Consider the following 13645-nt stretch of genomic DNA (forward strand, 5'->3'; position numbering starts at 1 on the left):
CCATAATTTGCAAATAAATTCATTAAAAATCCTACAATGTGATTTTCTGGGGGTTTTTCCTTCTCATTTTGTCTGTCATAGTTGAAGTGCACCTATGATGAAAATTACAGGCCTCTCATCTTTTTAAGTGGGAGAACTTGCACAATTGGTGGCTGAATAAATACTTTTTTTGCCCCACTGTGTGTATATACACATATATATTCCTCAAAAGTAAACTTCTATGTATACACACTACATGACCAAAAGTATGTGGACACCAGCTGTAAGCATTACTATGGAGCTGGTCCCCCATTTGCTGCTATTAACAGCCTCCACTCTTCTGGGAAGGCTTTCCACTAGATGTTGCAACATTGCTGCGGGGACTTGCTTCCCTTCAGCCACAAGAGCATCAGTGAGGTCGGGCACTGATGTTGGGCGATTAGGCCTGGCTCGCAGTCAGCGTTCCAATTTATCCCAGAGGTTTTGGATGGGGTTGAGGTCAGGGCTCTGTGCAGGCCAGTCAAGTTCTTCCACACTGATCTCAACAAACCATTTCTGTATGGACCTCGCTTTGTGCACGGGAGCATCGTCATACTGAAACAGGGGCCTTCCCCAAAGTGTTGCCTCAAAGTTGGAGTCACAGAATTGTCTAGAATGTCATTTTATACTGTAACTTTAAGGTGTCTCTCAAAGCAAGAGGCCTAGCCCAAACCATGAAAAACAGCCCCAGACAGATATTCCTCATTCACCAAACTTTACAGTTTGCACTATGCTTTGGGGCAGGCAGCGTTCTCCTGGCATCTGCCAAACCCAGATTCGTCTGTCGGACTGTCAGATGGTGAAGCGTGATTCATCACTCCAGAGAACGTGTTTCCACTGATCCAGTCTAACGGTGGTGAGCTTTACACCACTCCAGCTGACGTTTGGCATTGCACATGGTGATCTTAGGCTTGTGTGCAGCTGCTTGGCCATGGAAACCCATTTCATGAAGCTGCCGACGAACAGTTCTTGTGCTGTTGTTGCTTGCAGAGGAAGTTTGGAACTCGGTAGTGAGTGTTGCAAAGACGATATTTACGCATTACACACTTCAGTACTTGGCAGTCCCGTTCTGTGATCTTGTGTGGCCTACCATTTCGTGGCTTAGCTGTTGTTGCTCCTAGACGTTTCCAATTCACAATACCAGCACTTACAAATGACCAGTACAGCTCAAGTAGGGCAAAATTTGGACAAACTGACTTATTGGAAAGGGCGCATCCTATGACGGTGCCACATTGAAAGTCACTGAGCTCTTCAGTAAGGCCATTCTACTGCCAATGTTTGTCTCTGGCGATTGCATGGCGGTGTGCTCAATTTTATATACCTGTCAGCAACGGGTTTGGCTGAAATAGCTGAATCCACTAATTTGAAGGGGTATCCACATACTTTCTATCTCTCTATCTATAAATATATCTATATTGGATGAAAGGTTTAGAAATTATTGCACTTTATGTACATAGTCCCCCAAAAGTTTTGGGACTTATTCACTTATGTGTGTATTAAAGGAGTAAAAAGTTAAGTACACTTCTACATTAATGATGATGCTCCTTAATCACAGATAATCCTGAATGAATTTTGAATAATAATAAGTGAGAAAGTTTGTAACCTCCCATGTTATTGTAATTGTGAGAGGTTCGCATGTCTTGATATTTGTGCATCTGTAATTTTCTCACTCATTACTCACAATTCATTCACGATTACCCATAATCATGGTATAATCCACATTAATATAGAAGTGTTTAGAAACATTCTATTCTTATTTTTATTTTTTTAAGTATTTACCATTAATTTCTATTGGGCACAAAATAATCTTACAAATTACCAAAAACAGCAAATGCAATCAACAAGCTTGATGTAGTCATTGCGTGCTATGAATATTAGACCAAATACTTCACTTTTTACTAATTTAATACACATAAGTGAATTTGTCCCAATACTTTTGTTCCCCTAAAATGGGGAGAATAAGTGTTGTAATTTCAGTTCACACAATATGGATGAAAATACCCTCAGATTAAAGCTGTGCCTCGCTGCACTTCATCATTTCAAATCCAAAGTGCTGGAGTACAGAGCCAAAACAACAACAAAATTGTCACTGTCCCAATACTTTGAGCTCACTGTATATATGCCCAGTAAGTAAACACAAAAGGAAAAGTATATTTCATATCATCTGCATTCACCTATATTTATCTAATATGTTGCAGTGCCAATATATAACACTGAGAGAGTCTGGATTTTTGACACAGCAGCTGTTGGGTCGTTCCACAAAATGGGCGCCTTGAGTCCATTTGATATTTCAAGTAGAAATTATTCACCAATATTGAATTTTAAAAGCCTGTTATATTACAACAAAGTGCACTTTAATATAGACCACATGGAGAATTGAATACATCAGATTTGTCATATGAATAAAGGTTTGCTGAAGTGTCTTTTGACATGTCCCTCCGTCAACCCTGTGTCACTTCTAGGAAGAAGTGTTCATGTTATATTAGTGATTCATTTACGCCTGTCGGTCATTTTAAGGCCAAGCCTGTTATGCAAACAATTTACCCCTTTAAAATAATGGACCATTCCACCAAGTTAATTTATTCACAGCAGGTGACATTGTTTGGGTTTTCTGAACAGCATGGTTTAAAAATAAGTAAGTCTTCACTCTCTTCTCATCTTTCACTGAGGTGGTCGAGCTCAACCCGTCAACCCTGTTCACTCAATTAATGGTAGGAAAACATGAATTTGATTTAACTTTCATTATGTGTGGAACATACATATAGTTCCTAATTTCATGAACACCATGCTCTTCACCACATGAGGAGTAACGCCGGTCTTTACGTAAACCCCATTATTGTCAACTCTGTTAGAGGCCCAATGGTAACTTCATGAGTTTGATATTATATGTGAGTTTATTTGTACAAGGGATACTTGATCAATGATAAAATGTTTGCAGTTACATCAGTGTCCGTAACAGGGTTGACAGACAGTGACCACCTTTTACATGCACACCAATACCCCATTATTATTTGGGAATACTCAAGTATTTTGTTTTTGAGTTGACACATATAAACACCATATCCCGTTTACAATAAAACGAAAAAGCTTGTATCCTGGTTATGAGAAACCTGGATAAGATGCCTGGGATATGCTGATCTTAGACGCAATACTATGGCATGTCAACGGATCCCGTTTGGTTGTTTTTTGAGGTCTGTGCGTGCTCAGTTTTGCATATCATAGGTGTTGTGTGATGATGTTTTCATCTGAATGTCAAATCAAAATCACTTAAAAAAGTAGGCAATACCTGTACAGTTCGATCCACCATAATAATTCCATAATTTATTTTGCTGATACACTTTACTGGACCATATAGGCTAATGGCTTAGATTACTTTCACGCATAATTTAGACAGGTTTCTTATAATTTCCAACATTTGGTAGGCCATACTATAATTTCTGCCATTTGCTATGCCATTTGTTTGTCAAATATAGTTAGATAAATGCAGCTTCTCTTCTGTCATAACTTGTTGCCCTGGCCTAGAAACTAAATAATGTAGTGCTCCCAAGAGTAATGTCTTACGTCGATAGAATGAATGCATTTGTAATCTAGTTAACTTCAGTTTCAACTAAGGACCGGGGAGAAAATACAATAATTCCAAAACAGTGGAAAGATGGTTCCCGTGCAAAATGTCATCAGTTTGACCGGTTTTAAGGAAATGAAAAGCTGAGAAAACGACGAAACACGTTTCTGATAATATTTCAGTTGGCTTGGGTGCATATTTTATGTGGTTGAAACACAGTCCGCTTGCATGACAGTGTCAAAGATAACAAGTTACACGCATATTCACATTTTCAAGAGATGCTGAAAGAAAGGAATCGTACTTCTCCACTCCTGTTCCCTAAACAAAATGTACATTTGTTGTATAATTTTACTTCAAGCAATGCATAATTCTGCAGGAGTTATTATATTAGGCTACATGTGAAATAGGCCTTACAATCAGTGTCCAGATTTCGGTTTCTATTCCACTTAACCAACATGATTTTAAAATGAGAAATATTCTGTTTATTCATGGATACAGGGATATCAAAGGTGCATATAAACAGCTTATCCTGAATAAGATCTTAAGTGGGATATGAGCTACTATCCGGAATACTGTGCACATGTAAACATGGCCAGTGTGGTACGTGTAGATAAAATGCTCTTAGTTCATAGGATTTCAATGCCAGAGATGGTATTTTTTTTTTGTAGGCTAAACATATCCTCCATGCAACTGAATGTTGAAAGAAGAGATATTCTAAAAGTTAATTTCTAAACAGTTTGCATGTCCAAAAGGCAACCATTTCATGGAACAACCCTGTTTTTGGCCATCTTTACTAAGAACAGCTGTGGACCTTAAGTCGGTGCAGATGTTGAGCCTAAAAATACACTCCGTTTTTTCCTCAAATACCCACATGCTTCGCATAAAAATTACTGGCACTGCTACATGTGTAGCTAAGCTCGGCAAAGGGACACATTTAAATATATATATATATATATAAAGAAGTAAATAAAAAGGGAAATTGGACGGTGTCCACGTGAACCTGCTCAGACAGAATAATAAGTGATCCAAACCTCCCACTGCTATATGGTTGGTTCCCACCAAGTGGATGAGAAAAAGTCAGTCCCTGTGCCATGCACTGGCAGATGCCTGTTAGGTCTCCAGTAAAGCATTAAGACATTAATCCTGTTGACGCATCACCATGCAAGACTGAAGGCTGCATCCCCACTCAGCCAAGGCACATATTCAGGTCAGTAAATACAGCAGTGAGCCTGAACTGAGACCGACTAAACCTGGCTTTGGAAGAGAAAGATAGAGAAAGAGGGGAGAGAAACAGAGAGGAGAGGGAGACACGGACTTTTGATGCTCTTTCACTGAAACATCAAAAAGTCAGAGAGAGAATGTGCATGACATGAAGGGAAATGGAAAGAGAGAGGAAGCATGGAAGATGGAAAAAGAGTTAAAGAAGGTGAAGAGAAAGTGAGAGATGCATGGAGCTACTGATAGACACATAAGAAAGAGAGAAATAGTAAGGAAAAGGTTCCAAGCTCAGGTTTGGTCAGTGGGGAGGCAGCCCAAGTTGAAATTCAAACCTCTCTGACCACGACACTGTCAACAGAGCACCAGCTGACCGTGACCACCAGGGTAGGGGCACTGCTATGGACATAAAGAGAATGTTTGAGGCCTGACCGATATCATCTGTCCTGACATTATTGCTCACTGAACTTGCGCAGCAATGTCAGCCAGAGAGGTTATAGGCCGAGACCAAATGACCAATCTCACTCTACAGCAACAAAGACTCACTGTGTGCAAAACTATTCCATCACAAACAGCAAGGCAAACTGCCACAGTCTTTGTTCAATTCTTATCACCCCAAAGCCTTGTGCAATGGTGCGACAAACTCTGGAATTGAGGCTTTGAGGCGGACTGCAGAGGGCAAAGTGTTTCTAAAATGTAGCCCTGACAGTCAGAAGATGACTTTGCTACTCTGTTTTCTGTCTGTCTTAACTTTGACCTTTTTCCAACCTTCTTTTGGGATGAACAAACTTGATGAGGGTGTGCCAATTGCAAGACCGAATGAAAATACCAGCAGAAATGTTCAAACCAATCAATTGCCCTAAACAGGCTAGCCTAACACATCAGGACAGTGATGGAGTGACATCTACACCTGTGAAGTGTCAGGGCTTAGGTAGTCTCAAAACCTGACTAGAAGTCCATTTGGGTGAAGAACTGGAGGTGTAAACACAGTATACATTGGGTCACGGTGGCACTCTCTCTGTTGGAAGTGTATGTGTCCTTGCAGTGCAGGGTGGTGGTGGGGGTGGGCAGTACCTGGGATGGCGGTGGGCTCTGCTGCAGTCCTGAAGAAGAGGGTGCCGGGCTGCGACTTGCCCTGCTGGTTCTCGGCCACCACGTATACCTCATACTCCGTGTTCCAGTCTAGGCTGTTCAGCACCACGTACTCACTGCCGTTGGGCAAGCGGATCTCCGGCTTCCAGTCCGGAACGTGCTTCTAGGGAGGGTGGCAAAAAGAGAGACACTCAAAAGACCTGACTCGGTAAGACATCCGTGACTATGACACTCCAGAAAACTGCCCATCACTTTATATCACTGTAAATGTTTCCATGCATTCACACTTGTTATTTAGTCATCCATTAATCTTCCTATGTGAATCACTAACCATTTATCAATCTAGGCATAAAACACAATGGTGATCTGTCAATCTTTACAAATCATGTGATCCATTTCTGTTTTTCAAATATCCATGAGTATATTTGCTTTTTCCTAATCTGAAATAATGACCGTGCGATAAAACCGGAGAGATATGTAACCAATACATGCTGAATAGCTTCTCTTGGGGGGAAAACCAGGAAGCAAATCGGTATACACAGTGTTAAACCTCCATGCTCCTTCATACTCACAGCCCTGTATCTTATCAGGTAGTGTTTGATGGGCGAGCCTCCATCGTCCTGCTTGATCCAGTTGACCTTGAGGGCGTTGCCCGTGGTCTGCAGCTTGCCCTCCAGTTTAGGGGGACTGGGCTCCCCTACACAGGACATAGCGGTCAGTCAGTTACCATGGTGATGGCCTACATGCTCAGCTCAGTCTCCTGCCCAGGGCCCTTAACCGAGGTGGCATGGCTGAATGCAGCTGTCCCTCGTTAACTCCCATTGTCGGAGGAAGAGTCTACATCACTAAATCTGCCCTCGCTTCAGGAGTGGGATTATAATTCTTAACAAGCCCAAGCCGATGTGGGATTCTCACTTCATTTCAATCCCTTGCCTCTGGTTTTTGTGTAAGTACTGCTATAAATGTAGTACATCTGGAGAAAAAATGGACTGTTTTGACGGTGGCAGCGGCAGAGGACGTTCCAAGACGATAAAATTCAGTCTTGTCCCTCATAGACTCAAGGACGGTTTTATGATGGAGGGACAGTGAGGGCGGTGGGGTGAGGGAGAGAGCCAGTGGGGAGATAATTCTCGTTCAGAAGCAGCTCGTTACATATCCTCTCCTCCAGACAAAAGGGAACAGGTTAATTAGCCTCCTTGTCTTGATTGGACATGTTACTCTATTACATTTAATAACATTATCATGGTCCGTTGGGAGGGGAGGGTCGGTGTGTTACATCGTATGTACAGTGTGTGTGTGTGTTTGCCTTTTGAGTGTGTCTGTGTCTAATGATGTTAGCGTTCAAATTTACAGCCATGACACCTCAGTCACAGAGGGTGTAGGGAGGAGACTCTAATCACCAGAACTCATTAATCATGGGAACATTGGTTACACACAGTTAGCAGTGTGAATATGCTATAAAATAATTAGCAGAACACAGCATGTTACATACAGCTCCAGTATTCTACTACACCATCACTAACTGCCCCAAAAGGTGGTATCAGGTTTCAAATGGCTACTGCTACAGCACATCTGCAATGCACACTGATTTGTTTGTTTTTGGCTGAGATCAAAGGAGATTATTTACTGTCCCAATTTTGTTTTTTTTCTCTGAAATGTTGCAGCCTGACGCCCTGACCTTCAGTCACACTGGGTACAAGCTTTGAAGCTCACTGCCATGCTTGAGGGATCATTGTTGCCCTTGATCACCCTGATGATATTTATCCACCAATGAACTCTGAGAGCAGGTTATTCCCACAGAGGGCAGTGAAAGAGCAGCAGACAAAAGCAATCCTGCCAGGCATTCTGAGAGTAATCCATGGAAGTGCAGCAGGGAATATTAATGTTGGACTTTCACCTATACTCCGGCCTGGAAGTCTGTTTGGATCACCTCCTTTGACTTCAGCCAAAATTAGTTAAGAACGATAAGCAATAATAGGGTGAGAGACAGACAGATGAAACCTGCTCCACTTTGGCTCACGCTATCCATTGGATCTTGGCCTAAAGCTCCCTGACTTCAGCCTGATTGAATCCTATGATTGGATAATATTTTTCAGTGTCTGCTCCTATTTATCCTCTACCTTGGACCTGAAAAGGTAAGTACCGTCTTTAATTTTCACAAATTTTCAATCATTCATAAAATGTATAAAAGATCATGTCTGTAGTTGAATTGTTTAAAAAAAATGTTTACGGTTGTATTCTAAATTTAAATTGACGTTGAATCTTGTTAATTAATGACACTTCAAGCATTCACTTCAGTGGTGATTACACAATTAGTCAATCAGACATGCGTGAAGGCACTTGCTCTTGATCTCAGGTGATTAACTGATTAAATTCTCCTCAAATGCATTGGACTCAAAAGTATTGGAGTAAGCATGATTTGATATAAACAGAGTTAGTGAAAAGAAAACCCCGCCACAACGGTGGCATGTATAGGGAGGTTTATAGGGAGTTTATCCAGTCGTGAGCGTCATTCCCAGTTATGTGAGGAATTTTCAAATGTTAAGAAGAAAGAAGATCCATTAGGGTTATGTGAATTAGATATATTAACAAAAACATGCTCTATCATGCAAACACCACTTTTATTCAATATGTAGTGATTTGGGTATATTTCAATACATCAATTTGTGACAGTCCCATGATCGTTCCCATTTTCATCTGATGCAACAATAACTCAACTTTCCATTGGTCTCCCCAAAAGTTGTCTTATCTAGTTAAACCTAATGTAAATATTGTACAGTAATATTCCTCTAAGTTTGTCTGCACAGTAGTGTATGTATACTTAGCCATTTCTGAATGTTACATCAGACAAATGTTTGATGTGTCAGATCCTTTACTCGAAACTGACATGGAAATGATGAGTAAATAAAACTTGGAGCTACCTTCCTGTACTGAATCACACGGAACATTCACTCTTTTCCAGTCCTTTAAAAACATCCCTGTATGTGTGAACCAATGAGCTTATTGGTTTGCTGTGCCCAAATGCAATGAAAAGTTTGTCACACCAGATGAGTTTTAAAGGACTCCTGAATTGTAAATGGGACTGTCAATATCAATACATGTGAATAACACAGAGGCACTCTGGAAGACAAACACAGACGGGACAGACATGCAGAAAGGCCAGACCTTTCTGTCTGGTGAGACAGTAAAGAAAACAAAGGAGTTGAAGGAAAGAGGTGTGAACATGCATGCAGTAATGTGGAGTGATTACCAATGATAGTCAGTTCAGAAAAGCATTCTGGGAGACAGTCTGAAAGGGAGTTAACTCCAAGGATGAATATGTCATTCCAGGTAAACACAATTCAATGAGCGTGCGATGCAGTTGCTAAAGGCGATGGTTTCAACGCTGCTATTGAGATGATGTGATTTGGCAACATAAAAGTACATTTTAAAACACATGTTCTGTTTGCACATGATAGCCATAGGAGGTAGTAATGGCACCCCCAAAGAACGTACTATAAAAAAAGATATCCGGTTAGAGGTTAACCCTTTACTTATTTCCAAATACATTATGTAATGCTTACTGATAGCTATCTATATAACATATCTAATATGTGACATAGCTATAGAAATGAGGGAAATATACTGTAACGACCTTGGGGTTATAAAAGAAGGATATCGACTCTGGTTCGAGACCTGATCCCTACCAGTTCATTACATTGGTGACAGAAGTGATCGGACCTTGTATCCATGACAGTGTGAGTGCTTGGCCTATAAGACTTAGAGTCGCAAGCTAGCGCTCTTTGAAAGGAGGGAGTAGTGTAAGCGCGGATATCGACTCTACCGCTTGAGCATGCTTTTGGGGTACAGTCAATAACGCGCTGGACTAGAAGGTAGAGGGTTCAAAACCTGCTCCCTGACGGTTTCATTACAATACTCTGCACCTTTCAGAGAAAAAAATGTGAATTATACCTCTGTTAGTGGGTAACCAAGTAAGCACACACATCTGCATGTAATTGTGTTAATATGGTTGGAGATGAAGTAGATAGAATGCAAGTTGACCAAAAAAAATGTGTTTAAATGGCTATCAAAGTAGCGTATCTAAGCTTGAATCCATGTCTAATTTTCCACTGCTTCTTATTGCTATAATATGAATCTGACCAAACAGAACAAAAACAATTACCTTCTGTTCACCAGCGAAGACGACATCATCAGCACCATGCAAGAGCCACATGACATAGTCATATGATACGCACGCACATGATTGGTTGAAAGAAAAGTGGAAGGGGGGGGGGTCACATGGAAAATACAAAACATTTTAAAAATGATGTAAACATGGGTAAGGAACAAAATAATAAGAATGTTAAAGACAAAATGATTCAAAACAGAAACACATGACAAAATAAATACATACGTTCAGAACAGAACTTCTTTGCACATCAAATAGACATAGAAAACATGTACAGCAATTAGATACATGAAGCATTTCAGGATTGCAAGTGCAGGTTTTTAGTGTATTCAAAAGATGTCATGACAAGAAATAAGTTCGCTCATATATGCACAAATTTGACTGGATACCAATTCCATGAAATGCTGTGTCTAAAATTGCCTCATGTATCTTTCTTTGAAACAGTATTTCCTCTGGACTGGAATTAATGCGGTAATCAGTTCGATACTATTTCTACACACAAAAAATTGTGGTTTTGTATAAGACTGTCGCTTATACTTTGGCTCTTGACCATAAAGGGTCTTCATACAGCCTTGTGGTCTGTATAAATTGAACATTTTGGCTCCGACCAAGACAGTTGTGTAAAAGAAAAGAAAAACAGAGGAAACTCTGCAGTATTAACAATACTGATTGACAAAGCACATTGTAAAATGTTACATGCGCAATGAAATATGGTATGCCAATATGACAACTAGTGTATGACCACATGAAGCATGGGGGGGGTTAAAGAATTTGGGACACATTTGACATTCAGTCACACATTGTACAATTGCATACTGTATCTAAGGCCATATTGTCAAAAGATATGGTCACGACATATGAGAATGCAGTGTAAACCCATACCATAGTATAAATTCCCATACTTTAAGATATTATGCTTAATATGTTTATAGAGGAAAGAAACATGAATTACAGAAACACAGAGTGGACTCTGAACTTCATTTTATGAATTCTAAACACACCACTAGACATAAAACATACTTACTCCGATTAGCTGGTGTCAAATACATTTAACGTATGCACATGCAAACACACCTGAAGCCTTTAGGGCAAATTCCTCATGTCATATTTCACATTTAGCCAGCTAGAATACTAATCACACATGAAGGTAATCAGTATTGATAAATGACTAAATATTTTAATATGATTTACATAGACCTTACAGTGCATTCGGAAAGTATTCAGACCCCTGGACATTTTCCACATTTTGTTACGTTACAGCCTTATTCTAAAATGGATGAAATTGTTTTTTTTTCTTCATCAATCTACACAAAATACCTCACAATGACAAAGGAAAAACATTTTTCGAAATGTTTTCAAATTAATAAAAAGTACAAAAATAAACACTTTACTCAGTACTTTGTTGAAGCACCTTTGGCAGCGATTACAGCCTCAAGTCTTCGTGGGTATGCCGCTACAAGCTTGGCACACATGTATTTGGCGAGTTTCTCCCATTCTTCTCTGCAGATCCTCTCAAACTCTGTCAGGTTGGATGGGGAGAGTTGCTGCACTGCTATTTTCAGGTCTCTCCAGAGATGTTTGATCAGGTTCAAGTCCGGGCTCTACCTTTGCCACTCAAGGACATTCAGAACCGAAGCCACTCATGCGTTGTCTTGGCTGTGTGCTTCAGGTCGTTGTCCTGTTGGAAGATGAACCTTCACCCCAATCTGAGGTCCTGAGTGCTATGGAGCAGGTTTTCATCAAGGATCTCTCTTTACTTTGCTCCAGTCATCTTTCCCTCGATCCTGAATAGCCTCCCAGTCCCTGTCGCTGAAAAACATCCCCACAGCATAATGCTGCCAACACCATGCTTCACCGTAGGGATGGTGCCAGGTTTCCTCCAGACATGACGGTTGGAATTCAGGCCAAAGAGTTCAATGTTGGTTTCATAAGACCAGAGAATCTTGTTTCTCATGGTCTGAGAGTCTTTAGTTGCCTTTTGGCAAACTCCAAGCGGGCAGTCATGTACCTTTTAATGAGAAGAGGCTTCCATCTGGCCACTCTACCATAAAGGCCTGATTAGTAGAGTGCTGCAGAGAAGGTTGTCCTTCTGTAAGGTTCTCCCATCTCCACAGAGGAACTCTGGAGCTCTGTCAGAGTGACCATCAGGTTCTTGGTCACCTCCCTGACCAAAGCCTTTCTCCCCCGATTGGCCAGGAGGCCAGCTCTAGGAAGAGTCTTGCTGGTTCCAAACTTCTTACATTTAAAAATGGAGGTAACTGTGTTCTTGGGGACCTTCAATGCTGCAGAAATATTAGATGCCCTTCTCCAGATCTGTGCTTTGACACAAACCTCTCTCGGAGCTCTACGGACAATTCCTTTGACCTCATGGCTTGGTTTTTGCTCTGACTTGCACTGTCAACTGTGACACCTTATATAGACAGGTGTGTGCCTTTCCAAATCATGTCCAATCAATTGAATTTACCACAGGTGGACTCCAATCAAGTTGAAGAAACATCTCAAGGATGATTAATGGAAACAGGATGCACCAGAACTACATTTTGAGTCTCATAGCAAAGGGTCTGAATACATATGTAAATACTTTTTTTAATTTTTAATAATTTAGCAAGAAAATGTAAAAACCTGTTTTTTGCTTGGTCATTATGAGGTATTGTGTGTAGATTGATGAGGGAAAATGTGTATTTAATCAATTTTAGAATAAGGCTGTAACGCCTCAATACATTCCGAATGCACTGTACATGCACTACAATTTAATATTCTACAAATCAAATTAGTAACTAATAGAGCACTGTTATATTAGAGCTATTATATGATGTATATTGGTTAGCCTAGAAATGTACTTGGCTCATGACCTACAAAATAGTTCCTCAGGTATCCTTAGATTTTCTACATTAGACAGATAACAGCAATTTGACAGGCCCATAGCACAGCCACACACAATGAACACAATTATACTTGTACACCAGGGCCCAATGTTGACCCATAGCAGCATCAAAGCATTCAGCCAATCAAATCAGCCATGCTTATCCCAACAATACTTTAGGGGTACCCGATTTGCCCTTCCCAAACATGTATGTATCCAAATTCTTAAGAGCATTAAACATATGAAAAGGCGACACGTGGGAACTTCAACATTTAAACAACAAACCACAACGTTCCTAGTCAATTCCAAATAATCTCATCAGTAAGTGACATCAACAACCCTGAGTCTCAGTACAATTCTATAAGAAAACATAGCTTTATCGTATAAAAGGAAGTCGCTTATTCATGCCTCTCGTTCTTCACCACCTGAGCCTTTTTAGTTGGTATTTTATCCCTCCCCTTTTCCCTTTCCATCCTTCTCTTTTAATGAAGCACAGGAGTTATGTTAGGATGGATTCACATCCCTGCGGTTTGGCATTCATTAGTTTGTTTAAAAGATTGGTCAAATCAAAATACTGCCGTCTTTGTTTTCTATGCAGTCTGATCTTCATCTTGTTTACTGTATCATCCCTGTGGCCATCCTTCCAAGCACAGCATGCCGATGGATGGGCAACACTGTCCAATTGTAGGCAGCAGACACAATCACCTTATTTTTTTTTTATCACAGA

The 13645-nt window shown here is 40.4% G+C and overlaps 1 protein-coding gene across 1 annotated transcript in view; it reads right to left on the minus strand.

Annotated features, from left to right (window-relative positions):
* The window catches only part of LOC135548714 (neural cell adhesion molecule 1-like), a 304417-nt gene that overhangs the window by 16673 nt on the left and 274099 nt on the right, over positions 1-13645 (minus strand). Inside the window, 2 exon segments of the mRNA XM_064978572.1 lie at positions 5870-6050; positions 6460-6584. Of these exon segments, the coding sequence (XP_064834644.1) occupies positions 5870-6050; positions 6460-6584 (306 nt within the window).

This window comes from Oncorhynchus masou, chromosome 11 (assembly GCF_036934945.1).
Source record: "Oncorhynchus masou masou isolate Uvic2021 chromosome 11, UVic_Omas_1.1, whole genome shotgun sequence".
Classification (NCBI taxonomy): Eukaryota; Metazoa; Chordata; class Actinopteri; order Salmoniformes; family Salmonidae; genus Oncorhynchus; species Oncorhynchus masou.